The sequence below is a fragment of the Aspergillus ibericus genome (genome assembly GCF_003184845.1).
Source record: "Aspergillus ibericus CBS 121593 unplaced genomic scaffold BO80scaffold_1, whole genome shotgun sequence".
Taxonomy (NCBI): Eukaryota; Fungi; Ascomycota; class Eurotiomycetes; order Eurotiales; family Aspergillaceae; genus Aspergillus; species Aspergillus ibericus.
Genome location: NW_020292099.1, coordinates 140,701 through 165,442, shown reverse-complemented (window position 1 = coordinate 165,442; position 24,742 = coordinate 140,701). Strand labels below are relative to the sequence as shown.

The 24,742-nt window shown below is 50.5% G+C and overlaps 7 protein-coding genes and 1 non-coding gene across 8 annotated transcripts; 2 read left to right on the top strand and 6 right to left on the bottom strand.

Annotated features, from left to right (window-relative positions):
• Positions 1–1,425: 1,425 nt before the first annotated feature.
• chsA (chitin synthase class I) lies at positions 1,426–4,665 on the top strand. The gene is made up of 5 exons (XM_025724984.1): positions 1,426–1,838; positions 1,900–3,534; positions 3,581–3,982; positions 4,030–4,527; positions 4,577–4,665. The coding sequence occupies exons 1-5, from the start codon at positions 1,701–1,703 to the stop codon at positions 4,589–4,591; spliced, it is 2,688 nt and encodes an 895-aa protein (XP_025580422.1). The 5' UTR covers positions 1,426–1,700; the 3' UTR covers positions 4,592–4,665.
• A 235-nt stretch (positions 4,666–4,900) lies between these two features.
• Positions 4,901–4,971, top strand: BO80DRAFT_t17. Its single transcript has one exon. It is a non-coding gene; the product is annotated as a tRNA-Gly (tRNA).
• A 136-nt stretch (positions 4,972–5,107) lies between these two features.
• Positions 5,108–5,926, bottom strand: BO80DRAFT_343263 (uncharacterized protein; the record flags this gene model as incomplete). The annotated part of the gene is made up of 3 exons (XM_025715226.1): positions 5,108–5,265; positions 5,404–5,635; positions 5,714–5,926. The coding sequence occupies 3 exons, from the start codon at positions 5,924–5,926 to the stop codon at positions 5,108–5,110; spliced, it is 603 nt and encodes a 200-aa protein (XP_025580421.1).
• Positions 5,927–8,469: 2,543 nt separating this feature from the next.
• BO80DRAFT_964 (P-loop containing nucleoside triphosphate hydrolase protein) lies at positions 8,470–11,099 on the bottom strand. The gene is made up of 3 exons (XM_025724968.1): positions 11,081–11,099; positions 10,899–11,029; positions 8,470–10,848 (listed from the first exon to the last, which is right to left on the bottom strand). Exon 3 carries the CDS (start codon positions 10,684–10,686, stop codon positions 8,638–8,640), a length of 2,049 nt encoding a protein of 682 aa, XP_025580420.1. The 5' UTR covers positions 10,687–10,848; positions 10,899–11,029; positions 11,081–11,099; the 3' UTR covers positions 8,470–8,637.
• Positions 11,100–13,282: 2,183 nt separating this feature from the next.
• BO80DRAFT_469977 (class I SAM-dependent methyltransferase) lies at positions 13,283–14,253 on the bottom strand (the record flags this gene model as incomplete). Its single annotated transcript, XM_025723055.1, has 2 exons — positions 13,283–13,983; positions 14,040–14,253. 2 exons carry the CDS (start codon positions 14,251–14,253, stop codon positions 13,283–13,285), a joined length of 915 nt encoding a protein of 304 aa, XP_025580419.1.
• A 237-nt stretch (positions 14,254–14,490) lies between these two features.
• Positions 14,491–16,360, bottom strand: BO80DRAFT_469972 (uncharacterized protein; the record flags this gene model as incomplete). The annotated part of the gene is made up of 4 exons (XM_025723054.1): positions 14,491–14,975; positions 15,034–15,213; positions 15,281–16,223; positions 16,328–16,360. 4 exons carry the CDS (start codon positions 16,358–16,360, stop codon positions 14,698–14,700), a joined length of 1,434 nt encoding a protein of 477 aa, XP_025580418.1. The 3' UTR covers positions 14,491–14,697.
• An 812-nt stretch (positions 16,361–17,172) lies between these two features.
• BO80DRAFT_450846 (uncharacterized protein) lies at positions 17,173–17,676 on the bottom strand (the record flags this gene model as incomplete). Its single annotated transcript, XM_025721843.1, has 1 exon — positions 17,173–17,676. One exon carries the CDS (start codon positions 17,674–17,676, stop codon positions 17,173–17,175), a length of 504 nt encoding a protein of 167 aa, XP_025580417.1.
• A 753-nt stretch (positions 17,677–18,429) lies between these two features.
• BO80DRAFT_469966 (uncharacterized protein) lies at positions 18,430–23,584 on the bottom strand (the record flags this gene model as incomplete). The annotated part of the gene is made up of 7 exons (XM_025723053.1): positions 18,430–19,737; positions 19,807–20,307; positions 20,371–20,841; positions 20,906–21,110; positions 21,161–22,526; positions 22,587–22,803; positions 22,892–23,584. Coding segments are annotated over 7 exons (4,761 nt in total), but the record flags the coding sequence as incomplete, so codon positions are not given.
• Between the last annotated feature and the right edge of the window lie 1,158 nt (positions 23,585–24,742).

Here is a 24,742-nt window from a genome sequence, read left to right as displayed (position 1 = left end):
AGGATGCGGCTGCGGTTAGCGTTATAGGTTGGTGTGCCTGATGTGGCACCAAATACGAAATACGAGCCCGAGGACGAACTTAGGCAGCTACTAAGTATCTGTCATCACGTATCAAGTGGAGCAACGTTGTGTATGCAGTAGGGGGCAAACAATAATTGTATTATTCATCTGTCATTGCCTCTTAATAACTAGTTGTAGTTAAGATCCGTACTATATCCGCAGTGGTCCATGCTATTCCCAGTAGTATGGATTTAGGGTGCGACCCTCCGCAAACTATGACGTCGCCCTGCGAGATAGTCCGATGCAGACAGGCAGCTGCTTTTTCTCTCCAATGGGCGGAGCTGGAGGAGACAGCTAGGTAAGCTGCCTAGAGGATAGTTATAAAAAGAACGCGAAGGATTAAGGCGACCAGTCAACCATGCTGTCCAACGTGCCTCAGGACTCCGCCGCACACAGCGGGTGGCTGTGAGGAGGGAAGGCTGATCAGCTGTTGGCCCAGTGATGGGGGTGGAGTCTGGGCGAGCCATGGCGTTGCACAGCGTCTACCCATGGATGGCTGGGCGGCATTGTTTCAGGGGAGGGGAAAATCACTCCGGGTGGGTGAAGGCACGATGAATAATTGTTCTTGAAGAGGAGAGGCATTCGCAGCTAGTAGATTGAATTTGAGCGCACTCATACATGGTACATAGATAGTCGATAGAAGATTGTTGTGTGCCCCGTGGTTGCCTGCAGGATGGCCCTGGTCATCGTCCTGTTTGTTATGACCCCAACTCGGGCTGGGAAGCCGAATGGAGGAAAGTAAGAAGGCGAACCCACTTGACTAGCCTTGTCGATGGTTAGGCCTGCTGATGATCCTCTCCGGCGCCCTTCTGATTCGTACCTGGGTCCCTTCGCCGTCTTCAATCTATCTCCGTCGGCTCGTCGTCACTGATCGTCCCCGCGGTTCCTTGGTCAACGGGCTTCATCCTTTCCCACCTTCATCGCGCAGTCTCCTTCCTGCTCGTGGCGCTGCTACGGTGATTCCGATCCGCCGTCACGAACAGCCACGGTCCAAAAAAGCCGTCTCCCGCAACCATCGGTTCGACCTCTCTTTCTGACATCCAGACTCCCAATTAATTCTTCCGAAATAACTATCGGTCCCTCCCCCTCTCTTGTCCCGTCCATTCCTTTCCCCATAAAACTAGACTCGCCTATCATATCCTGAAACTCCCGCCAGCAACGGAGCTCCCACGCTATCGCAGCGACCTGAACGCTCGTCGATTCACATTCCACCGGAACTCCTGGCGCAATCTCCAGCCCCGGTTCCCCTGGCCAGGAATTTCCAAGGGGTTTGGTTTATTGGAACGGTTGACTGCCCGAGGCACTATCGGCCATTATGTCCTATAATCGCTTGGGTAGGTTCTTAATAAATTCTCCGTCCGTGTGTTGTCTACTTTAAACCGATTGCGCGGCCGTGAGTTGTCGCGCATCTCTCCCTTCTCCGCATCAATTTCCCTCCTGAAACCCTAGTGTTTGGAGCGAGCCTTACCATACAAGGGAAATTGCTCGTATCTGGGCGCGCAGGACAAGAGTCAATTTGACCGTCGCACTGACACTGTCGCGCTGCTAATTTCTCCAATCGCGCATCTGTCCCAGGGTGTTGATACTGACAGTTAACTGCAGGAGAACCCTATGGGGAGGAAGACAGTCACTCCCCAATTATGAATCCTCACCATCTAGACGCTCGATCCCCGTCCCCGGGGCGCCCGTTACATACTTATCAGCTTTCGGATAATCCGTATATGCCCCAAGAGCACTTGGAGATGCCCTCCAGCGATCGGCTAGCAGAACAACCAACCGTGAGCATGTCCCTAGGGCTGGAGGAGTTGATCTGGCTGGCTGACCACGCTCGCGGACTAGTATTCGGTCGAACGTCTCCCCAACTCTTACGGTCACAATGAACTCTACGAGGAGCACCAACCCCATCCCTACCCCGGATACGAATACTCCGTGGACCCTGAAGCGCATCACGATGCATACTATACACAGCCCTACCAACCTGCTGTAACCCCGCACGAAGACTACGATCTGGGGCAATATCCTGAGCATCAGCAGTCGTATACCGACGATCGTGTCCCGATCCTGCAGGCTGATAATCCCTTTGGGCCGGATCCTTATGCCGACGAATATGAAGATGAACCTACGATCGCCCCTACACCGAGTCCGGCGCCGGTCCGCCGATGGAAGACTGTCAAGGAAGTACAGCTCTTCAATGGTAACCTCGTGCTGGACTGCCCAATTGCCCCAACGCTGCTCAGTCAGGTTCCGCACGCCGAGCCTCCGGGTCGAGATGAGTTCACACACATGCGTTACTCTGCAGCCACATGCGATCCGGCCGATTTCTTCGAGGAGCGGTTCACACTACGTCAAAAGCTTTTTGCCAAACCTCGGCACACGGAGCTTTTCATTGCAGTCACAATGTACAACGAGGACGACTTCCTCTTCGCCCGAACAATGATTGGTGTATTTAAAAACATCGAATACATGTGCTCAAGGACGTCGAGTAAGACCTGGGGCAAAGACGCTTGGAAGAAGATCGTAGTCTGCGTCATCAGCGACGGTCGTGCGAAGATCAACCCGCGAACGCGCGCTGTTCTGGCTGGTCTGGGTTGCTACCAGGATGGAATCGCCAAACAACAGGTCAACGGCAAGGATGTCACGGCACACATCTATGAATACACCACCCAGGTGGGCCTTGAATTGAAGGGAACCCAGGTTCACCTCAAGCCTCGCAATGGAGTGCCCGTGCAGATGATCTTCTGTCTGAAGGAAAAGAACCAGAAAAAGATTAACTCACACCGTTGGTTCTTCCAGGCGTTTGGTCGGGTGCTGGATCCCAACATCTGCGTCCTTTTGGATGCGGGTACTCGGCCCGGAAAGGATTCAATCTACCACCTTTGGAAGTCTTTCGATGTTGACCCGATGTGTGGAGGTGCTTGCGGCGAGATCAAGGTCATGTTGTCACATGGAAAGAAGCTTCTCAATCCCCTCGTCGCTGGACAGAACTTCGAGTATAAACTTAGCAACATCTTGGACAAGCCGCTGGAATCGGCATTCGGGTTCATTTCGGTGCTTCCGGGTGCTTTCTCTGCCTACCGTTATGTTGCACTGCAGAATGACAAAAATGGACAAGGTCCGCTTGAGCGGTATTTCCTGGGTGAAAAGATGCACGGTGCCAACGCCGGCATCTTCACGGCGAATATGTACCTAGCGGAGGACCGAATTCTTTGCTTCGAAATCGTGTCCAAGCGCAACTGCCGCTGGCTGCTTCGGTACGTCAAATCATCCACTGGCGAGACCGATGTTCCAGACCGGATGGCCGAGTTTATTCTTCAACGTCGTCGTTGGCTCAACGGCAGTTTCTTCGCTGCGGTTTACGCTATTGCCCATTTCTATCAGATTTGGCGAAGCGACCATAGCTTCATGCGCAAGTTCATGCTCTTCATCGAGTTCATCTACCAGACCATCAACATGCTGTTTGCTTGGTTTGGCATTGTAAGTAGCCAGCCAGACCCGGTCCAACCCTTGCTAACTAAATCAGGGCAACTTCTTTTTGGTTTTCCACATTCTTACGGCATACCTGGGCGATAGTTCCCTGCTGGGAACGGTTGGTAAAGTGCTTGGAGTCGTGTTCGAATGGCTTTACCTTGCGACCTTGGTTACTTGCTTCGTTTTGGCGCTCGGAAACCGACCCGGCGGGTCCAACAAGTTCTATATGACGATGGTCTATTTCTGGATCGGAATCATGATCTACCTGGCCTTCGCTGCGGTATTCGTGACGGTGAAGTCGATCCAAACGCAGGTGGAGAAAGATGGGTTCACATTCTCGGACTTGTTCACCAACTACCAGTTCTTCTCCATCATCGTGTCTCTCGGATCTACCTACGTTATGTGGTTTCTTGCATCGTTCCTCTTCCTGGACCCCTGGCACATGTTCACCTCTGTAAGTTCACTGCTCCTGGCGGTGATGACATTTCTGACGCAGTACAGTTTATCCAATACCTTCTGCTCACACCGACCTACATCAATGTGCTGAACATCTACGCCTTCTGTAATACGCACGACATCACATGGGGTACCAAAGGTGACGACAAGGCCGAGAAGCTGCCCTCGGCCAACTTGAAGCCCGGCGGCAAGGTGGATGTCAACATTCCGCAGGATGATGGAGATCTGAACGCACAGTATGAGGCGGAGCTGGCCAAATTCGCGACGAAGCCCCCGAAGGAGGAGAACAATGTCTCTGAGGAAGACCGCCAAGCCGACTATTATAAGGGATTTCGCAGTGCGGTCGTCCTCGTGTGGGTGTTCTGCAACTTTGCCCTGGCCGCTGTGGTGCTCAGCGCGGCCGGTCTGGAGGAATTCAGCAGTGACAATGACTCGACCGAGAACACTCGCGCCACGATTTACATGGCCGTGGTGCTATGGAGTGTTGCGGGTCTGTCACTTTTCAAGTTTATGGGAGCGATGTGGTTCTTGACTGTGCGAATGGTAAGTTGTCACTATTCTGCCAGTTTTGCCATGCTAACAGGAGATATAGTTCCGCGGCGTTTAATTCATTGGTGTTTTGCATGCCCGTGTTTTACGGGTGAGGGATGGACAGTATACCGCTGCAGGCTCGGTATGGTATGATGATGACGAAGCGACAAGCAATGATGGTTCATGATCCGGGGGTGACACATACCCGATATTGTTGATATGATTAGATAGTACCCGTATGTAACATATTTGATGCATATATCTGCTCGATGCATGTCTGCTCGATGCATAGTCTGCTACACATACTGATACCTTGTGTATGAGTGGTTTTCCCCTAAGCATTACGTATAATATAGCAATAAAGAGAAATTAGCTACAGCAAGAAGCATCATTGGTCTAGTGGTAGAATTCATCGTTGCCATCGATGAGGCCCGTGTTCGATTCACGGATGATGCAAACTACTATTTTTCTTTTTTTCCTCCCGTCCGTCCATCCATCCAACTCTATACCAACCAACAACTCCCTATTCCACAATAACACAAAGTACATATATACCTACTACACATGAACCCTATACTAAATAAAATACAAATCAAGCCTTCGACCCCACACAAAGCGCAATCCCCCCCAACACCAACCCCATCCCCAACCACGTCTCCTTCTCAATGACCTTCCGCTCCACATACCATTCCCCGAGCACAGTGAACAGAAATGCACTGGAGTTCGCGAGGGGGACAGTTAATGACAATTCTATAGCATATCAGCATACAAATACACACATATCTATATCAACATAACCATCTCCCTCCAAATAGAAAAACAACTCCCCAGCAAGTTAATTAACTACAATAAGGGGAAGGGAAAGGGAGAGGGAGGAAGGAGACATACCATGTTTCCCCACCAACAAAAAGAACCACACACTGCCGGTGAGATTCACCACCAGGGGGATGGAATACGCGGGGGTGCGGAGAAGATTGATGACGGTCCAGATGATGGAGGTGAGTTTGGTTCGGATCCAGCTTTGGTTGCGCGTGCGCGTGCGCATCCAGGCGGGTTGTTGTTCGGGGGTGGATGTGGTTGTGTTTGCGGGGGGGAGGGGGTGGTCTTCTTCTTCTTCCTCCTCTTCATCTTCTTCACTGTTGTTGGTGGTGGTGGTGGTGGTGGTGGTGGTGGGGTCGGTTAGGGGGGTAAGGTGGACGTTATCATTGTCATTGTTATTGTTGTTGTTTGGTTGGTTGCTGCTGCTGCTGGTGGAAGCGGCTGCTTGTTGCTGTTCCTGGCGGGCGGAGAAGTCCGCGGCGGCGCGGCGGATGAAGGGGGTCGTGAATCCCCAGGCGACTCCTACCAGAAGGAATGAGAGGATGTAGTTTATGATGGGGGGCTGGGAGGTGCCTGGTTCTGAGGGGTCCATTGTGGGATAGTTGAGAGGAGGTTTGATGATTGGGGTGTGGTTGTGGGGTAGGTTGGGGAGGGAGGAAGAAAGGTAGGTGTTAAGGAGATGTGGTTTGGGTGGTGGTTACGATAAGCTTGGATGCGGATGGGGCGGGCTGGGCGGTAAGGGCAACTGGTGGGTTGGGTTACGTCTGAGGCTGGGTTGGCGACTTTGGGGTTACTGGGTTGGTATTTGGCTATAAACCTCTATAGCCTGGCTTAGTGCATTATTCTCGTAGTAGTTTTTTGATAGCTTTGTTGTAGCTGTGGTATTTCTTTAAGCTGCATCCGGTTGCATTACCACTATATGCCTTAAACAATATACTATGTACATCTCTTGAGATAATGTAGGTTTGAAAGTAGTTCCAAGCTTAAGTATACCCATTGAACGATCAAATGATGCTGTGCAATGTTCCAACTACCACCTCATTTGTTTGTGTCCGGCAGGGCTATATGTTTACATCCGAATCATTGAGATGAATCGGTAGTAAATAATCAGGACGAAAGGTAAAAGGTACTGTTCACTTGGAGTTATATATCAAAAAGTGAGATACTACGCTCCTTAAGTCGCATGGCGGAAGCTCCAGGCGACAAATGCCCAATTTATAATTTCGGAACCGTGACATCGTAATCACAAAGTGTCGCAGATGGTTTTTCGGTGATACTCAGGCTTCCGCTACCGCATCAGACACTTGGAGGCCACCTAAACGTAGATGCAGTTCAGCTGCATGAGGGTGTATCGTATTGGTTTTCGCAAGGCGAGTTAACCTTTCACATAGTTAGGCACTTTTCCGAAGTAGAGCTCTAGTAGTAGAGCTGTACAGACCAGCATCAGGTAGTCCATATCACCTTGAATAGTGTACACCACCCAGGCAACACAGACCAAATTGTTGATTATCATTGTAGATCGCAGATTCATGTTGTGCCTTGAGGCGTCGAAGGAAGAACGAATGCGTTATCGTCACAGAGTATTAGTATGAAGTAACCCCAATGCTGCTGCGTCGTCTGGGTTCGGCAGGTTGGTTGAAATGATAACCTGTCAGCCCCAGGGAAACTATTTGGACTTGAGTCTAGTAGAATCGCAAGCGCTGATAGAGCCTCTAGCTAACACCGAACAAAAGCCTTCGAGGACGGTTCAGTCAGAGTCGGTATTCTTAGAAAGCCCTCGGAGATATTAAGCAAAGATCTTCGAGATACGCATTTCTCGTCGACCAGCCTTGGATAGTATTGTTTGCGGAAGAATTCAAGTGGTTTAGGTCGTGCTCACGGCCCAAACGGTCCGATATGGTGGTGATATTGTCCGCCAAGTTGTTGTTGGAAGCAAGCAGCTTAGATGCAGGGCGAAGACATCTGTGACGCAGCTTTAGTGAGCTAATTCCTTGGACATGTCAGGGCGTCAAGGCTGGCCGACTTGGGGATGTGCCAGGCGCTTGTTTCGAAGGAGTCCATGTCATGGCCACAGAGCCGTCAACGGCAGCGTGGTCTTGAGGTGTCATTGCTTGTGAGGCTTTTCTGGCATTTTGATGGAGTAGATTTCGTGTTCCCTATATGCTTGGATGAGAGCGGTGATAGACATCCGGGTCTCCAATGCTCTTAGCACACTGCGTGATATATAACTGACTCCTCGAAAGACTATCTCACAAGCATCATCACCCAGAGACACCCACCAGCCTCATCGCGTTCCTCGTGGGGTAATGCACCAGTCATGGGAAGGCTCAGGACCGATGACCGCAAATATATATGAAAGGGGGAGTCGTATACGAGCAAGCGCTTGGCTGAGCAGACATAAAACTTCTCAGCAGCAATGTACCCGGGAGAAGATGGTCAGGTCTGACACGGTGACCAGTATTGTTGCCTGTCTTGCAGTGTCCCACTTGCCTTGTATTCTGCATATTGCACGGCTGCTCAATCGCCCATAGGTAGCCTGGTAGAGTCCCTTGATGGTTGTGAACGATAGTAGACCTCGACGGCCTGGAGTGTCATTTATAAAGCTTCGTGTTTCCCATACTTCATGGATAGCGCCGATATTTCATATTTGAGGGATATCAAAGGGAAGGGTTCCAACCGTTAAGAGCAAGTAAGGATGGATACTCCGATTGAGAGCTCGCTAGCATCCTTGAAGAAAGTGGTACTAACCTTGAGAAACTACCTCTGGACGGAACAACGCATTGTTCCCGGGATTTATCCATACACTGGTAGAGGTGGAGTCCATCAAATTAAGTCATCTGAGTTGCATCGATTAGCAGGAGTATTGTGGTAGTCTGGGGCCGAGAGGGGGTGTTGGCAATTGGTCGTTGGACTTTCACTTTTATTATTTTGTAGAATAGAAGAGCTCATCGGTCTAAAAGTTCACTGAGCCACGAAGGGCTTGAGGCCATTGGAACCCCTGACTAAAATGCCATCGTCCAGGCCCTGGGCTGTATTAAAGCTCAAGGCAACTAATTCTTTGTGACCATGAAGAATTTTAGTGGCCTGAGAAATCTTTCCAAAAGTACTCCGCCATTGTAAATAAGTTATTGACACTATTGTATGAAGCAAGAAGATAAGCTTTCAGGTTTGTCCCTATAAATCGAGCTACTGAGATGATATGAAGCTGATAGCGTTTCATTCTAAAGCAAACCCGAAAGACACACAGCAGTGCTTTATCTCTGATCTCATCGCTTCTAGCTTGACAACAGACAATCTTGTCTTTTATTCATTCGTGTCGCCAGTGTTCATTTTAGGACCACGTTCTCGCTGGCGTAGCAGATCTCCTAGGCAGGTGAAAAGTTCATCCAAGGAGATACTGAGACCAATGGACAAGTCACCTGGCCTCCTTTGTATCTTATACACATGAAAGGTCACATTCTTGGCCAATGTTTCAACATCACGGGCATTTGCCCACGACCTTGTCTTTTGCAGCCGGGAAAACATGCGTAACACAGATGAGTATTTTCCATCAACAGACTTCGGATCCCCTCGATCCACGCTTATCTGAATCCTTCCGAGCTGCGCTTCGAGGTACTCAAAACAATGTGCCGGGTCCATCGACGGAAATGAAATGTCTGTCGGAAATCGAGATCGTATCCCCGGATTCCTGTGGATTAGCCTGTCCATACCATCTGAGTAGCCAGCAAGGACAATCACAAGTTTGCGAGCGTATCTGGGCTTTGTCATGCAGTCTACCAACTCTCCGATTGCTTCTTCACAAAAGCTCGAACCGCGTCCAGTGAAAGTGCTTGCCAACCGATAGGCTTCGTCAATAAACAGCACCTTACCCAAAGCTCGCTCGAGCAATTTGATAACCTTCGGCCCTGTATGCCCAACGTACTCGCCAATCATATCCGTCACAGTGCATTCAATGACCTCAGCGGTAGACAAGAATCCCATGTCGTAGAAGACCTGGCCGAGAATGCGAGCCGTAGTTGTTTTCCCCGTTCCCGGGGGCCCCTTGAAGACATACGTAAATGGTATGAACGGACGCGGATCAATCTCGCGCAATCGCATCCCGGCTGCCATCTGCTGGTAGTCCTGGAAGCGGGTAATTATGTGATCCATGCCAATCAGTGTCGAAAAAAGGGATTCACAGGCCTTGCTACTCTTAGAGGCTCTATCATATTCTGGATCGAAATCGGCGGGCTCGATCATCCTTCCTTGTCGGTCAGTGACACCCTTCATCCTTTTGTTAAAGGCCGCTTTTGCTCGACCGAGCAGGTTATCGATATCACCCCCATTCCCAAAGTTGGGCCGATCTCGAGCCCGGGAAAGGACCTCTATGGCTACTTTCCTGGCTTCGTCGGTAGCCGTCATTCCACCACGAGACAATTTCAGATCGAGTATCTTGGCGAGCTGGTCGACGGAGTAGTTCTGAAAGTGAAAAGCCTCCTCCAATGGGAATCGCCGCCGTAGGCCGGGGTTGCTGTTGTTGAAGAACTCCTTCATCTGGTCCGGGTAGCCGTTTAGGATGATGCAACGGTCCTCGCCTGGGGTGCTCGAGATGTTTGCGACCAGCGCATCCACAACGCCGAGCCGATGCGAATCGGAGAGATTGGACCCATGACTAGACCCTTGATAGAGCATATGAGCATCGTCGATAATCAGCACCTTCCCCTCAGTGTTGCGAAGTATCTCAGTGGTGTTAACTTCTGATTGGCCGATATATTGCCCGATGAAGTCAGAGGGATTCTTCAATACAACGTCGCCACTGGAGATAAGACCCAACTCTGCAATAATCTTTCCGTAAAGCCTGGCCACGGTGGTCTTACCGGTGCCTGGAGGGCCTAGGAACACCCAGTTGAGGGATGTCTCGATTGGAGGTAGGCCTTGGATCTCACGGTGATAATTGGTGTTTGCTCGAAGAGCGAGGTCATCAATCATCTTCTTGACCTGCTGAAGACCTATCATGCTCTGCAATTGCTTCCAGGCCTCACTCTTTTCTCTCATGTCCAGTGGGGCTGGGCCAAGAAGATCAAACTTCGTCAGGAAGTGATAGTTGGAGGGCGTCTCACGCCTCGCCGCCACGCCTCTTGATGACCGGCAAAGTCGCGAGGCTTGGCGTCTCATCACCTGCTCTAAAACAGCCTGCAAAGCCAGCATATTGGTGAACTTCTTATTAGAACGCTTGCGGCAGATTCGGCGAGCAAGAATTCTCAAGTTCTCACCATCCCAGCCCCCGTCGACATGAAGTTTGCGCTTCTTTAGTATGCGAACCAACAGGCGGTATATATCGTCCTTGGAATAATCTTCGAGGTCCATCTTCATGGTGAAGCGACGAGAGGCTCCCGTATCACAAAAGTCCTTGGGCGGTCCGATCAAGATCAGGAATATTTGTCCAATATACTTCTCCAGGAAGGTAAGAATCTCATCGGTTATCCTTTGGTCTTGAATGAGCTGATCGGCCCGGCGGATGAAGATGACCTAATGCTGTTTAGTGGGTGGAAATTACTCTCAATAAAAAGAAAGTCTGAACATACGCCAGGATCTGGTTTCCATTTGGCCAAGTTAAAATCCTTTATGTGATATCCCGCATAAGTGCATTGATTTGGCGACACAAGATCGAAGCAAGCGAGAAATTGTGCATAGAGCTTGGCCACAATTGTTTTCCCTATTGTCTGCCATTAGCCAAAGGTTCTTTCGAATAGAAGGAAAGTCTGACCAGTCCCTAGATTCCCAGTGATGACCATGTCAAATCGAGCCTTTTTGAAGTCTTCGTTCCGCGATTTACCGGCTTCGATCCGGGCTTTAAGTTCCAAAAATTGCGCTTTGATATGCTCCTGCCCAACAAGGCACATAACGCGGTCCATCAGTCTTTCCAGGCGCTGGTCGTTTTTGGTGGGGGTTACTTTCGCTAGCTTTTTTTGTCGGAGCCATTCTAGGCGTGAAGGTGAATCATCGTCCATCTCGTCAACGTTGGCTTCAAGGTTTTCGAGGCTTTGATCGGAGAAGGCCAAGTCATTTTCTTGCTTTTCCTTTGTATCTGCGGTATCATGTTCGTCTGGCATATATGCCCATGTTTTGAGGAAATCGTCGCTGTCTGGACTAGACACAGACTTGATGCCCCCATCGCTTTCATTGTCACTTCTGTCGCCATGTTTGTCGTTATCACTGCCGTCTTTTTTGCCATTGATATCCGAACTGCTGTTGCTATTGCTGTTTTCGTGGCTGTTGTTCTCCTGGTTACTGCTGTTGTCACTTCCATCGCAATTGCTGTCCTGATTGTCGTTGCCACCACCGCTTTCGTTGTGTTCATTGTCAACCTGATTGTTGTTGCTATGGCCATTTCCATCATGGTTCCTCTTGTCGTCGTGGACCTTTTCGTTTTCTGCCTCGGAACTTTTCTTTTCGGGCCCTTCTGCATTATCGGCCTGCTTTTCATCAAGCGACTTCTCAGGCTCTTCCGCTTTTTCTACTGCAGCATTCGAATCGGCCCGTTGCCCGTCGTTGCTTTCGCTAGACACATTTGCTTCTGCAGGATTGTCCCCATCAATGCCCGCTTGAAGGTTCTCTTCATCACAATAAGGAGCCTCCTTTGTATTCTTTGATCCCTCATTATCAGTCTGGTGACTCAACTCCAAGTCCGTAGAAGTATCTTGATCCTTCAACGAGTCTCCCTGAATATCGCTCGATATATTTCCCTCAGGGCCTCCGAGCCCAGAATAGTCAGGTAAAGGCAACAACCTATCGCTCGAAACGGGATACCCTAAATGCTGCAAGCCATCAGAATTCGAATCAGCGCCCACGGGCTTGGGCGGATTCGGATTCGGCTGGTCATCGCTTTGTTCGGTGGTTGTGGTTGTGGGAGCCGGTTCTTCGCTGGTGATGACCTCCACGCCAACGTCTTCGACCGGTGGAGTTGGGTCATCTTCCATTTTGCTGTCCACTCTTTCGCTTGTTATTTTCCTGGTTAGTCAGGAAAAATTAGTCAAGAGTCTGATGAATGATGTACTTACTTTACTTATTATCGCGCGATAACCTCGGGGCTACTTATAGGATTGATTCCTTTTGGTTGGTTAAGATGGCCCGCGTTGTTTAGTACTGTCCAAGTGACCGACCAGAGAAGGGAGGTTGAGAGGTTGAAGGGCGGGGAGAGAGGGGGGGGTGTAGTAGGATAAATTCATTGCTAGGCTCCCAGGCAGCGACGCTGGAGCCTGAGTCATGTTGCACATGAAATGGCCGGGCCGCATGGACCATGCATATGCAGTGTCAGTTGGTGAATATGACCTGAGGAATATTCAACAGCATCTGTGCGGATTGTCGCGCCATTTAACAAGCAAGGCAAGTTCCCTGCCGCGCCAATTAGGAGTCTGTGTACCCAAAGTGCATGTCTTCACCTACCGTGGGCACGGTAAACAACCTTCCTGCCAGCGCGTGCTTCACCACTCTCCCTGGTGTGGTGCAGGTTTTGGTAACCACGTAGTATTTAGAGGATCTCTTCTCTGTGCCTTCTCGATGGTGAATTACATGTCTGTGTCAATGGATTGCATATTTTGCCCGGTTGGTGAAGGCTGGGTGGAGAGCAGTACTAATGCGCCCTTCCTAGCTGTCAATCTGCAATGCATACGAAGTACTTTGGACAAGACAAACACAGTGGGCGGTTCTCTTGCGTACTGCGTACGAGTGATGGATAGTAACATTATTATGTTAGGTAGAGGCTGAAAGAAGTGATTAATTATCCCTATGGTAGCAATAAGCCTACACCGCTCGAGTGGAGAGAAATATCAGGCTGACTCCTCTATGAATGCTACGTGTCTCCCTCCAAAAGTACAGCAGTATCTAACCGTGCCTATACTTGACTATCGGCCACAATAGTTCACTGGCCCAAGGAGCATACGAGTTCATTGGCTCATTGGCTTATGTATTAGATCTGAGGCTTCTGTCCAGTTATAATGTTCAGCCGCGGCGCATATCCATGTTCCAATACCTCGTCCCGCAAGTCATTAAGGAAGGCATCAAACTCAGCTGGTGTCTTGGCCACCCCGGGGATGCCTTCAGGGGGCATCTTGTGCCCGAGACTGCGGAACCCACTGACCCACATATGAGCAGAGGGCACCTTCCAATGCTCCTCCCTGGCCTTGGAACCATAGCCCAGAGTGAGAGAAGTCTTAGTAATGTTCTGGAAACCCAAATCTTGAAGCAACTTTTTCAGCTCGTAGGCAATGTAGATGTTCATTCCAAAGGCGGCAGTACTCCATTTCTGCATCTCCGACATTTTGGCGAGTTTGGGGGATTTTATGGGGTCAACGGGCTCATCGCGATCTACCCATTGACATTCTACGAGTTGAAGCCAGCCTCCAGGTCTTAATAGCGAAAGGAGGTTGGTCAGGGACTGTGGCCACTCGTGGCTTTTCAAGCCCCAGATGAGGAGACGTTGGTGAATGATATCGAAACTTTCGCCCCATTGCAGGTGTTCCGGAGCCGGCTCGCGGATGTCCATTTTCTGAAGATGGAGGATTGGGCCGTCCGCAGACGGGGGAGGAAAGAGCGCAGCGCCGAGATCCACGCCATGGAGGGACCCTTTCTGATCGGGATAGAGCTCAGCTAGAGAACGAAGCCATGTGCCTGATCCGCTTTCATCAGTCAATGGGGCACTTTTGATTTCGAGTCAACCCAGTCACCGTCTGCAGCACCGGCGTCCAACACCCGCAAGTGAGAATTTGGCTCCACCGGGGTGGTCAGGAGAAGGCCTTCCGTGGCCGACAACATGAAGTGATGTTGCATCTGGAGACGCTCAAGCTCCCGTTGGTGGTGGGGGAGATGATAGATCCCCTCGGTCCCAACGAATGCATTTCCTTCTGGGATATAGAGAGCGTGGGAGCTTGTGGTATCCATGTTGATCCAAGGTTGGGTCGGAATAGAGACATGTCCCGGCTTGAGTCCTCCGTCCTAAGCTCATATCTAGCCGAAGTGGGGAAGTTCGCAAGAGTGGAGCCCACTCATTGTGTGATGTGACTGGAAGATGTGATGGACCCTGTTTTAATCGCGGAGATCGGAGATCGGAGTACATTGCCTAATCACTTTGGCATGCTCGGACACTTCCCTGCATTCGATGATGGATGGACATTCTCTGTCAATTGGTTCGGTTGTGTATCTTGATGCCGTCGGTGTCTTTCTTGGGAGCATAAATACACGGTCTGTCAGACCTCCAAAACACTATTCAATCCCGCCGAGCCAGCTTTCAATCTGAAGTTCCTTCGATTCTTTCTGTCGTTCCACATCCGAGTCCGCGTCTTCAGGCTCTTCTTCGTCGGTGCCTTCCAAATCTCACCAGGAATGCTAGTAAATGGATCTTTCGTTGCGAGGGTACCCTGTAGACCTTAGCCATGCAAATATTCCACGTGTAGCTCCTTCAGAAAGATCTTGTGAGAAGAAATCATAATGGTAACCGTTGAGCGCAGCCGATATTCTGGCGGATGAGTGCGATGCGTGGTCAGCAGGCTGTATATTTTCTTTTCTGTCGTCCAAAATCGAATAGCCGTTCGTCAGAAGCCATTCCCAGGTATATCCAAAGGGCTTCCAGGGCCAGATTGGAGGTCGTTCATGGCCCTCGCAGGCTGTAAGAAATAGTAGTCGACACTCATCAGCGCGGCTTATTAAATCCTGGGGTTTTACCCATGTTAGAAGTCAAGAAAGTCTGTGCTGTTCCTGTCCAGGCAGAAGCTAGAAGATCGAGAGCCGTGTTTCCTGTTCTTATGTCACGCAAGACAGATTTTGCCACGTCTGTGAGAATCGCACCGAGCCAGAGAGGCCCGAGTCGTGGCTGTCGATTTGCCAATAACGTGGTCAAATAAGCTTTCTTTTGAAGAAATCGAATCAACAACCGCAAAAGCCGGGTTCAGCCAGGCACTGACAAAATTACACTCAATATCTGCATTGAAGAAGGTGCTGCACAAGAGAGAGCGTAGACCCCACACATTGGAACTCAATGTCATGTACTTCGAAAGATGTTTGTCGTGCTCACTGAGAAGATCTGGGATAGAAAGATTAGAGTTGCCGGCATCTTTCTCTACTTCTGGCGGAGAAACCTGTTTCGGAAATGGAAGGGAAACTGTTCGCCCTCTCACAAAAGGGATGTATAATGCCCCAGCAAGAGCGGCTGAGCACTGGGAGTAAATGCGATGGTGCATACAAAAACGAGAGAGGTATTTGACAGCAGTCCCCGATTCCGGGGGATCTAGCTTGTCGGCGCCTGGAACCCCCTTAACTGACAAGTCCAACCCGGCATCCTCTGCTGATACCGACCATGGAGACAAATAGACATGGTCATTATATCTAGTGGTGGCATTCCAGCCACCATCGGAACACAAAATGGAGCGCCACCAGCGAGCTTCTTCCTCACAGACACTGTCGCCGAGGTCAATTCGGACCATGGGTTGCTTGATTGGTTGTTGTGAGTCCTCCATATCCTGAGGAGTGTATCCCATGTGACATTCGTGGTCAGCAGAGCGTCCAAGCAACTCAACCCATCGAGCGGATAGTATATAGGCCCATGCGAGGTACAGAACTGACAAATAATTTCCGTTATCGTAACCTGCGATTCCCTGAACGCCAGGCCAGTTTGAGAAGGAAGAGTCCTTTGATAACCTCACAGTTAATTGAGTGCTCACTCCCAGTAGAAGTTGCTTAGGTAGGACCCGAGGCTGTAGGTCACAAACGCCTTTCGAAACCTTCCATGTTGACTGGCCGTTAACGACAAGACTGTCTTTCCCTTGTCTCAATGATTTCTCCTCACAAGCAAATGAGATCGGCTCGTTAGTGACAATGCCATCTCCAAGGAAAGGCGGTGTCTGACAGACGAGAGACTTCAAGTCTATGGTTTGCCGGGGGGGGGGGCAGGTGATCTCCGTTCTCATCACTTAGATAGGAGGCCCATGTATTGAGGCTCTCTTGGAGGACCTGGCGGAACCCTATCATCCCCCGGACGCGCGGCATCGCCCATTGCGGCAGCCGCAAGAGGACAGATTATGATTGAATGTCCTTGGTCAAAAGGAGACGTTGATATTAAGTGGTGTCGGTTGGAAATCCAGGAGGGGCGGAAGCAGTTCTATGGAGGCTTGTTGATCCTGTGGCGCGGCAACGATTTGCTCCTGCTAGATGATGACCATACAAGCCACGAATCACGTGAATTTTCATGAGATATCATTTTACTCGACAATAGGCTGGAACTTTGGACCTTCGGACTTCATCAGCGAAAGGAATCTGACGGCAATGCACTAAATCTAGGAAACGAACGACTTTCGTTGGCTCATCATATAGTGATGTTAAGAAGCACGGCCTGAAGCTTATCGAAGATCTAGTCCGGAGTCAGGGACGACTAGCCACGGGTTTTGATCAGGCCGAGAAATCAGGCTGCGTATGCTGTTTGTATGGGGTGCAGGAAGACATCAAAATACTGCTACAAACTGTACTAAATTGGCCATGCTTAGCGTATCCTTCCCTAGCCATAACATCTTATTAACATCTGTTAGAAATTACTTATGTATTCTAGGCATGTCATGACCCCATGCTCTAAAGACACACACACACCTATTTACCTCCCACCTTATGAACAGCTTCCCCAATGTACCACCACACTTTACCTACTTTCTACTCATTATAAACACCACTATCCCCTCATCCCCTCTCCCTTCACCTTCCCTACAAAATAACCCGAAACCCCATACTCCCCACCTCCCTTAAACCTATCTATACTCATCCCCTCCCCCCAACCCAACCCAGATCCACCCCCCTCTCAACTAATCCTATACAACCCTACCGACAATCAAAAGCAACCCGACAACACTCCCAATCCCTCAAACCCTTACACTCCCCACACACCAACCCCTTCCCCAACTCCGTCTTCCGCCCCGCATACCAAAACCACCCATCCGGTTGCCCCGCACCCCCCGTAACATCCACCTCCACAGTCCACGGCAACAACGAATGCACCGACAAATGGCCCTTATCCGAGTTAATCGGGGTAGTGCCGAGACCCCGGCATGAGCGGTCGTAGACGTACATCTCGCGGAATTTGACGCTGCCCGAGGGGGCGTAGCTTGCGATGCCGAGGTTGCAGTAGTTGGTGCCGGTGGGGGAACACATGAGCGGGAGGAGGTTGGGGGTGTTGGCGTTGATGTTGATGTTGGGGGGGTTTGGGGTGTTTTGGATGATGGAGGTGGCGGCGTTGTGGGCGGTGTTGAGGGCGGCGGTGATGGGGTCGGTGGGGTGGGCGGTTGTAAGGTTCAATATGGCTAGGAGGGGGAGGAGGAGATTCATTTTGAGATATGAAAGAATGGTGGAAGTGAGGTTGTGGGTGTAGAAGGGTGAGTGGTATGTTTGTGTGAGTGGAGTGAGTGGAGTGAGTGAGTGAGTGAGTGAGTGAGTGAGTGAGTGGGAGATGAGATGGTTGTAGAAGATTCACATCACATATATAGCCCCGTCTCATGGGAAAGGTCCTAGTGTCTGCACTCTTGGTATATGCCTAGTCGACAGAACTATTCTATACGAAACTTGTGACGTGAGGCTGGACAATATCCATTCTGTCCAGGGATTCCAAACCCGGCTACCGAAGCTGACGGGTCAGTGGGAATGCACTCCACACAGGGGCATTGAGAGGGCTGAAACACGTCCCGAGTGACACCATGTATCTGCACAATGAGGTAAGGTGCAGATAAATTGTCCAAGCCTCCCATCTGATTTCGGTCATGCCTCGTTTTCCGAGACAATCATGCGGGGACTGGTTAAAGATGCAATCTCGGCGAATATATACTTGCCAAAGGGACTGTGTGCCTAATCTGTGCTACCTATTGGTATTGGTTGATTGGCAGGTGGTTGACTGTATCAGGAGGTTGTTGCTTTTGCTAGGCTTCGGCTTTGTGCCCTGCATTATGAGTCCGGGTGCTGCTGGGGAGGATTGGAATTCGAAGGCCGAGTTAGGGGCATAAATAACCCTTAGCAATTGGAACGCTACAATTTCAAGTAATATTCATTTCAATCCAGTCTGGTTACGGGCAAGATCCCCAACGCTGATCAAGACAGGCCAACACTCAACAGCGCATGGCTCATATCATCGCTGGTCTTCTCAACAACATCCACCTTGACATCTGACCCCTGCGTACTCACCGTCGCCGTCCACACGGCAGAAAAGCGAGCTGCTGGTTTCAAGACAAGCTGTTGCAGCATTCGTTGCTTCTCTTGTCTGGGGCCCCCGACCTGCAAATCATACTGGTAATAGACCCGGCTATCGGCCTGCAGAGTGGTCCGGAACGGCAAGCTTCCAATAGCGACACTGGAAGGCGAGATGTAGACATGATCCGGCTGACTGCTGTCAGGATCGTCTTCGTCCACCAGAACAAAGTTCTCCGTGTCACTGAACACGCAGCTGTCATCATCCCCACTATATAGCGAGACCGAGACACCAGCCAGAGAGACGTCCTGGCTAGTGTTGTTGGTGCCAATCACCGTAAGCTGGGTAGTGCGTCCCGGGGTTAAGCGAGAAGGCGAAACCGAGTAGTCGAGTCGAGGATCAGGTGCCTCAGTAAACCCATCAATGAGCGGTTTGCCGGTATGGTCGATATACTTCTCCACAGGATCTGGCGGCGCGCCACCGCCAAATAGATGAACCAGGAAGCTTATGACAGTGAGGAGGACCCCAAGTATGATCAAGACCCATCCAGCTACAGGGATGGCGGCAGCGAGTGTTGCGCTCACCGTCCAGAGGCCAGTGCTGATCCCTACATCTGCTATGTCCAGGGCTACCGTCAGGAACTGAACCACCACGGCCAACACGCCCATGACTTTGTCGAATGTACTGAGATTGTCCCAGTCATGAACGAGGCTAAAGGTCATGGCAATAGCGATGCCCAGTCCCAAGGCCGCAGAGAGGATCTTCAAGACATTGCCCTGAATCCGGAACTCGGATGCACTTTCTTCTTCTGCGGGGGTTAAGCCGTCCGGGATCTCGTCGGCAGATTCGTTGAATTCCTCCTCGATCGTCGATTCCGTCGGGACCCCGTCTCCTGCAATGTGCTCGCCGATTGCTGAACCGAGCCCACCCTCACCATTCACCTCCTCCCCCATAGCGGCCAAGTTCGACGCACGCTCGTCAAGTGCACGATACGTTCCCTGGTCTAGCTCCATAGTGTCCACTTGGTCCGCAACGTACATACCTGTTCTCCCTTTCCAGATCTTCCAGGTCTCGAAAGCGTTGTCGAGACCCTTGGTCGTATTTTGCAGCAGTTCTAGAACCGATTTCGATCGCTCATCATCCGTCATTGAGCTCCAGTCATGGACCAGGCCGACCATAATTTTGGCAACCTGGAACATTCTAAAAGCAACCTACAGCAATTGGGTCAGAACAGTGATGAGTGACTGGGCGCAGATGGCCACGGGGGTCAAAAAGCTCACCATGCCTGCCGAGACTATGCCCTTCAGGTTTTTGCTTGTATTGTACTTGTTCTGGAGCTGGTCGAATGTCTGATTGGCCCATTGGTATAATGAGGCGCCATTGTACGCTTCGTCTAGGCCGGCTTGCGCTACCCCGGTAGCCCATTTGCTAGCCTCATCCAGCATATCACTTTCTCGACTAAGAATGTTGGCCGCGCGCTTTTCTGCACTTTGACTCTGGTCCAATTTATTGTCTGTCTCATACTGTTCCACGTCCTTCAGTAGCTCCGACTGGACCTCTCCGGGGATCGTGCCGTCGGGAGAGATTACTTTGATGATCAGTGTGGATATTGCACTCCCAAGGAACTGACGCGCTTCTTCCTGGTCTCCGCTAATTGTGGGACTCTCCAGACCGCGTTGCATCGTATAAGTCATGATCCTCTGCCACCAGCTATCCGGAAGATTGTCAGTGGGATCCAGAACGTGCATGATCGTGGCTTGCTGGTTGATGGCATTGGTTCTCTACAACACAATGATCAGTGCCCGACGAGTGCATGGTATCTGCTGAAGGATTTCACTGACCACTCCCGTTGCGGGTTGAATGGGATTCTGCACGAAAAAGTCCAACACCACAGGGACCTGTAAAACCTTCAACATCCTCTGCGCCCAGTCTTGTGGGTTCTGTTGCAGGTAAGGCATAATCCAAGATTTATAGGATTTCTTGACCGCTTCTGTCGATGCGAGTTTGTTGATGTCGTTGTACTCCGTTGCCTGAGCGAGACAATTCTTCCCATTCCCGTGCCACCAGTACCAGAGCTTCTTTTTCTCCTTGTCCGTGAACTTGCCTGCATACTTGTCGGAGGCGACAAAGGATTGACATAGCCATGCAGGGGCATACTTGGTGCGTAAGAACGTTTTAATATCATCACTGAGCTTATCGGCAAGCTCAGCTGGGAGATCATCTGGTTTGCTCAGTTGCGTGAAGGTCTCCCGATCGTCCTGATTCATATGATAGAGCATCATGTCTTGGATTACTCCTTGGGTAGAATTGTGGACCTAACAAGATGATTTAGGTTAGTCGCAGGCAATTGCGTATGAAGAGTCATGTTGCACTGACAACTTGATCGTTATATTCATAATGGTCAATCAGGCCAGGGACGTCGAGATCCCGATACTGGTCAAGGTGCGTGGTGACCTCTGCCGGCTGCCGGTCGTTAGCCTTCAAGGGCAGCGATGAATATTCTATGAAAGCTCGAGAGATCGTGGCTCGCATTCGCTGAAAGTATTCGCTCTCCGGCTGTGCTCTCGTGATGGAAACATAGTGCCTGTCAAGCGTTACTGTCCTGTATGGCGTGCACCACTTTGGAACTCTTACCGATTCCCCTTCATCCCACGCATGGAGGGATGATATTCGTATAGGACTGCCTTGTTATTGCTCGGAAACAGGGGATCTACTTCCAGTTTGAGCTCCTGGAACAGGCACGGGAGGGTCAGGCCAACATTCAGTTCCGATTTGAAGGTGACATTAAAGTTGTTGTCCTTGCTCCAGTTTTCCGCGAGGAAAGGAACCCACGCTGCCCGATTCATTTGGACCGTATAGAGCGTATGACCGTTCTTGAGGTACGTCTGCGTGGTGCGGTAGAGTGGCTCAAGGCTTTTTCCGTAACTGCTGTTTATCTTCTGCTGAAGATCGTCTAAGAGAGGTATCCGGGCTGTCTGAACGCTATAGTTCTCCTCAGGAGTAACGGAGCCGAAGATGATTTGTCCGCCATCGACGGGATTCTTCACGTTGTTCCAATCCGGAACATCCGCTGGCCAAACCTCTTTATCAAACTGTAGCTGAAATGTGTGGTTAGCCGTAAACGACGGATCAATATCACCTTTCCGCTGTACGCTTTCCTGAGTGGGACAGATCGAAAGGGCGCGGAAAGGATGGACGTTTGCCGTAGCATGGACGCCTGTTGGAATGGCATCAGCCGTAAGGTAAATGACTCCTGAGCCCGATACTCTGTTAGAAAAAACTCGCAAGTATGCGTGTTCATACTCATGCTGATGTGGGATCTTTCGAGTCCATCGGATTGTCCTAGAAGCCTCATCACACGCTGTATGCACTATCACTTGACCGTCGGCGACAATCCTTCCATCAACAACAACCAGGTCTGGTAGTTGATACCCGGACGGTAAGAGTTTTGGATGGCATGCAGTCAATCGAAACCGGCTTTCTATCGTATCTAGAAAATCCCCCTTGGATTGCCAGGCGGTGGGCTGTTTACGCAGGAATACGCGCCACGGGGCTTGTTGGAAGTCAAATATCTCGCGGTCTAACCTGGCTTTGATGGTCTGAATGTCGTGTTGTCGAAAGATCGGTGAGAGCTCCTCACAACTGGCGAGGAACGACTGACGTTTGGCCACGGGTAGTTGCTCCAATTGATTTGCAATTGATCTCGCCGAGTATACGGGGTCGTTACAGGCGACCAGGTATCCATTGGCGTGATGACACTGCACACCCCCTCTAAGCGACACTCCGCAAAGTGTCTGCATAGTCTGAGGCATGATTTCAATTGAATTGAGTTCCACTACTTGATACAAGCCCTCGTGGAGCCTGTATACGCAATGGCCGACTGCCAGTCGTCCAACCCGCTGGAAGGGATTCAACGCGTGCGCTGCACGAGGATCAACGGCACGTAGACCCGTTGTGGTTCTGAATACCTGCGATACGGTGGCAAAAGCGGGTTCTCCATCTAGATGCTCCAGATCAGTACGAAACGAACACTGAACCCATGGTGGCGGCCGGCACTCACTAAATCCCATCAGTGTAACTTTTTGCGACACACGAGACAATTGCTCAACCGCTTCACATCTCTCTGGATCTATCGAGCAGAGCATCATGTCGCCTGTCCGTACTTTCTCTATGGGTGTGGCTCCAGATTCAGCCATAAGCACTTGGGTTTGTGGCAGAAGTTGTGAGCCGCACGGCTGGGTGTCCATTGGATCACATGTCCATAGATGCAAGTCGGGCTCTGTATCGAAATTGGAGTCCATGGCAAGTGCTGACTGTTGTGAGCGAAGGCACCCAGAGAGGGACGAACTACTTACAATGGCCTACCCAGTCGTTAACCTCAGCCCATTTGTCCTGCGAGAATGAGCGGTCCACGGCATTGTTCCATTTGGCAAAATGCAGCGATTGGTAGTTGTCTGAAATTGTCTGGATCCAAGACTTGAATTTGTTAATGACATCCTCTTTATCGCTCAGCCTGGCGAGGCTGTCATGGATTGCACTGGAATAATCCTGGTCTGATGGTGCTCTACTACATTCAAGGCCAACGTCATAGTGGTAGAACTCTTTCGTCACCGTAAACGTCGCTGTGGGTTGTATGAGTCCAGTTGCCGTCTCCGGTACGAAGGCGATTGTGCTTAACTGGCCGCAGTACACGACGTGGTCATCAGTCATCTGTGGATCATTGGCCGTATGTTTATCATAATTCACGCGCGACCAACGTTGCAGAATCTGATAGCTTGGGCGCAGGGTATAGTGGGCTCCGTAGACGGGGATTTCACCCGGTTGGTACTTTAGATAATCCGCAACGAACAACAAGTAGATGGGTAAACGCCAGTCATGATCTTGTTCGGCATTCCATATCAGGTTATCAATGGTACCGTCGTCCTTCAACCAGGCGTAAAGCCATGGCCCAAAGTCTTCCATGGCTCGAAGATCTTTGAGCGTTCGATGTTTCTTACTCGCAAGGTATGCGTTGATCCATTCCCCGAGGCAAAAGGCAAGTAACATAGACATCGCTTCCAGGCACCGTGCGTCTACAATGTCCTGGTGGCTTCTTTTAGCTGTTTTTCCAGGCCCGCTAGATGCAAGTTTTGGCACTCACTGGGGCAAGGCATTTTTTGTAACCATGCGTATCTTTGCTACTGTCGACATTGACAACGCCGTGTGCAAAGCCACAGTTGCTTAGAAGAGACAGATAATAGCCAGCAATATCCAATCCATCAAGGGACTGAGAGTGCTAATCATCCACATCACTGTCCGGAGGATAGTTAGGAGCCGACTCGATATAATCACGAAGCTCCTCCACCATAGAACTGTATTGAGCTTTGTTGTGCAGTCTGTTGCAGAAGCCCGGGAAGTCCGGTTCTCCAATTTCAACTAGGTCATTGACTAGGATCTCACATATGCCTGAATAGTCGGTGGACAACATCGTTGCAAACGGGTGTTTATCGAGTCTGAAGGGTCATGGTGTGCTTGGGGGTTGAGGCTGTCTTCGCCTTATAGATTCGTCTTTGAGAGCTCGAAGTGACAAGATCCGAAATACAACATCATGATATCATCTTCGCGGAAGATTAACCTTGGTTTCCAAAGAGGGGCAATGGAGAGAGGGAGGATTCTCCCAGACGGGAGTGAGTTCCTGCCTCAGGGGTGACTTGGTGGCGCACCTTCACTTGCTCGAGCCCTGTCACCCAGGAGGGCCACACTCAGATCTAGACTTCCTTTGGTATCCAAGGTCTCGATGGGGCTCTGAGGACAGATGACGTCTGGAATATGTAGCGTCTAGATGACAGCATGTGAAATTGCTGACAGTAGGTGGGGGCCCGCGAGTCCCTGTGAAAATGATCCCTGGCCCATAGGTCCACTCCCATGCCAACCATCTCTAAACCATATCCCGACTTAGACTGGACCATCAGTTCTATCGCAACTTTCAGGTCTATGATCATCATGCAGCTGAAAGTCGGTATAAACGGCCTAGCCAGGCTCCTGTCAGCTGTGCTGCTTTCTCATATGGCAGCCTCTCAGGTAATGAGCCCAATGCCGCCTCAAACAGGACCCTTCCTGAGACTCTCACGGTGACAGGTTTCGCTCACGATGGACACTGACTGTGGGTATAGCTGTCAGGATGTCCCGTATGAAGGAGACTGCGTGACAGCATATTGTGGAGACAGGTAAGTCCCA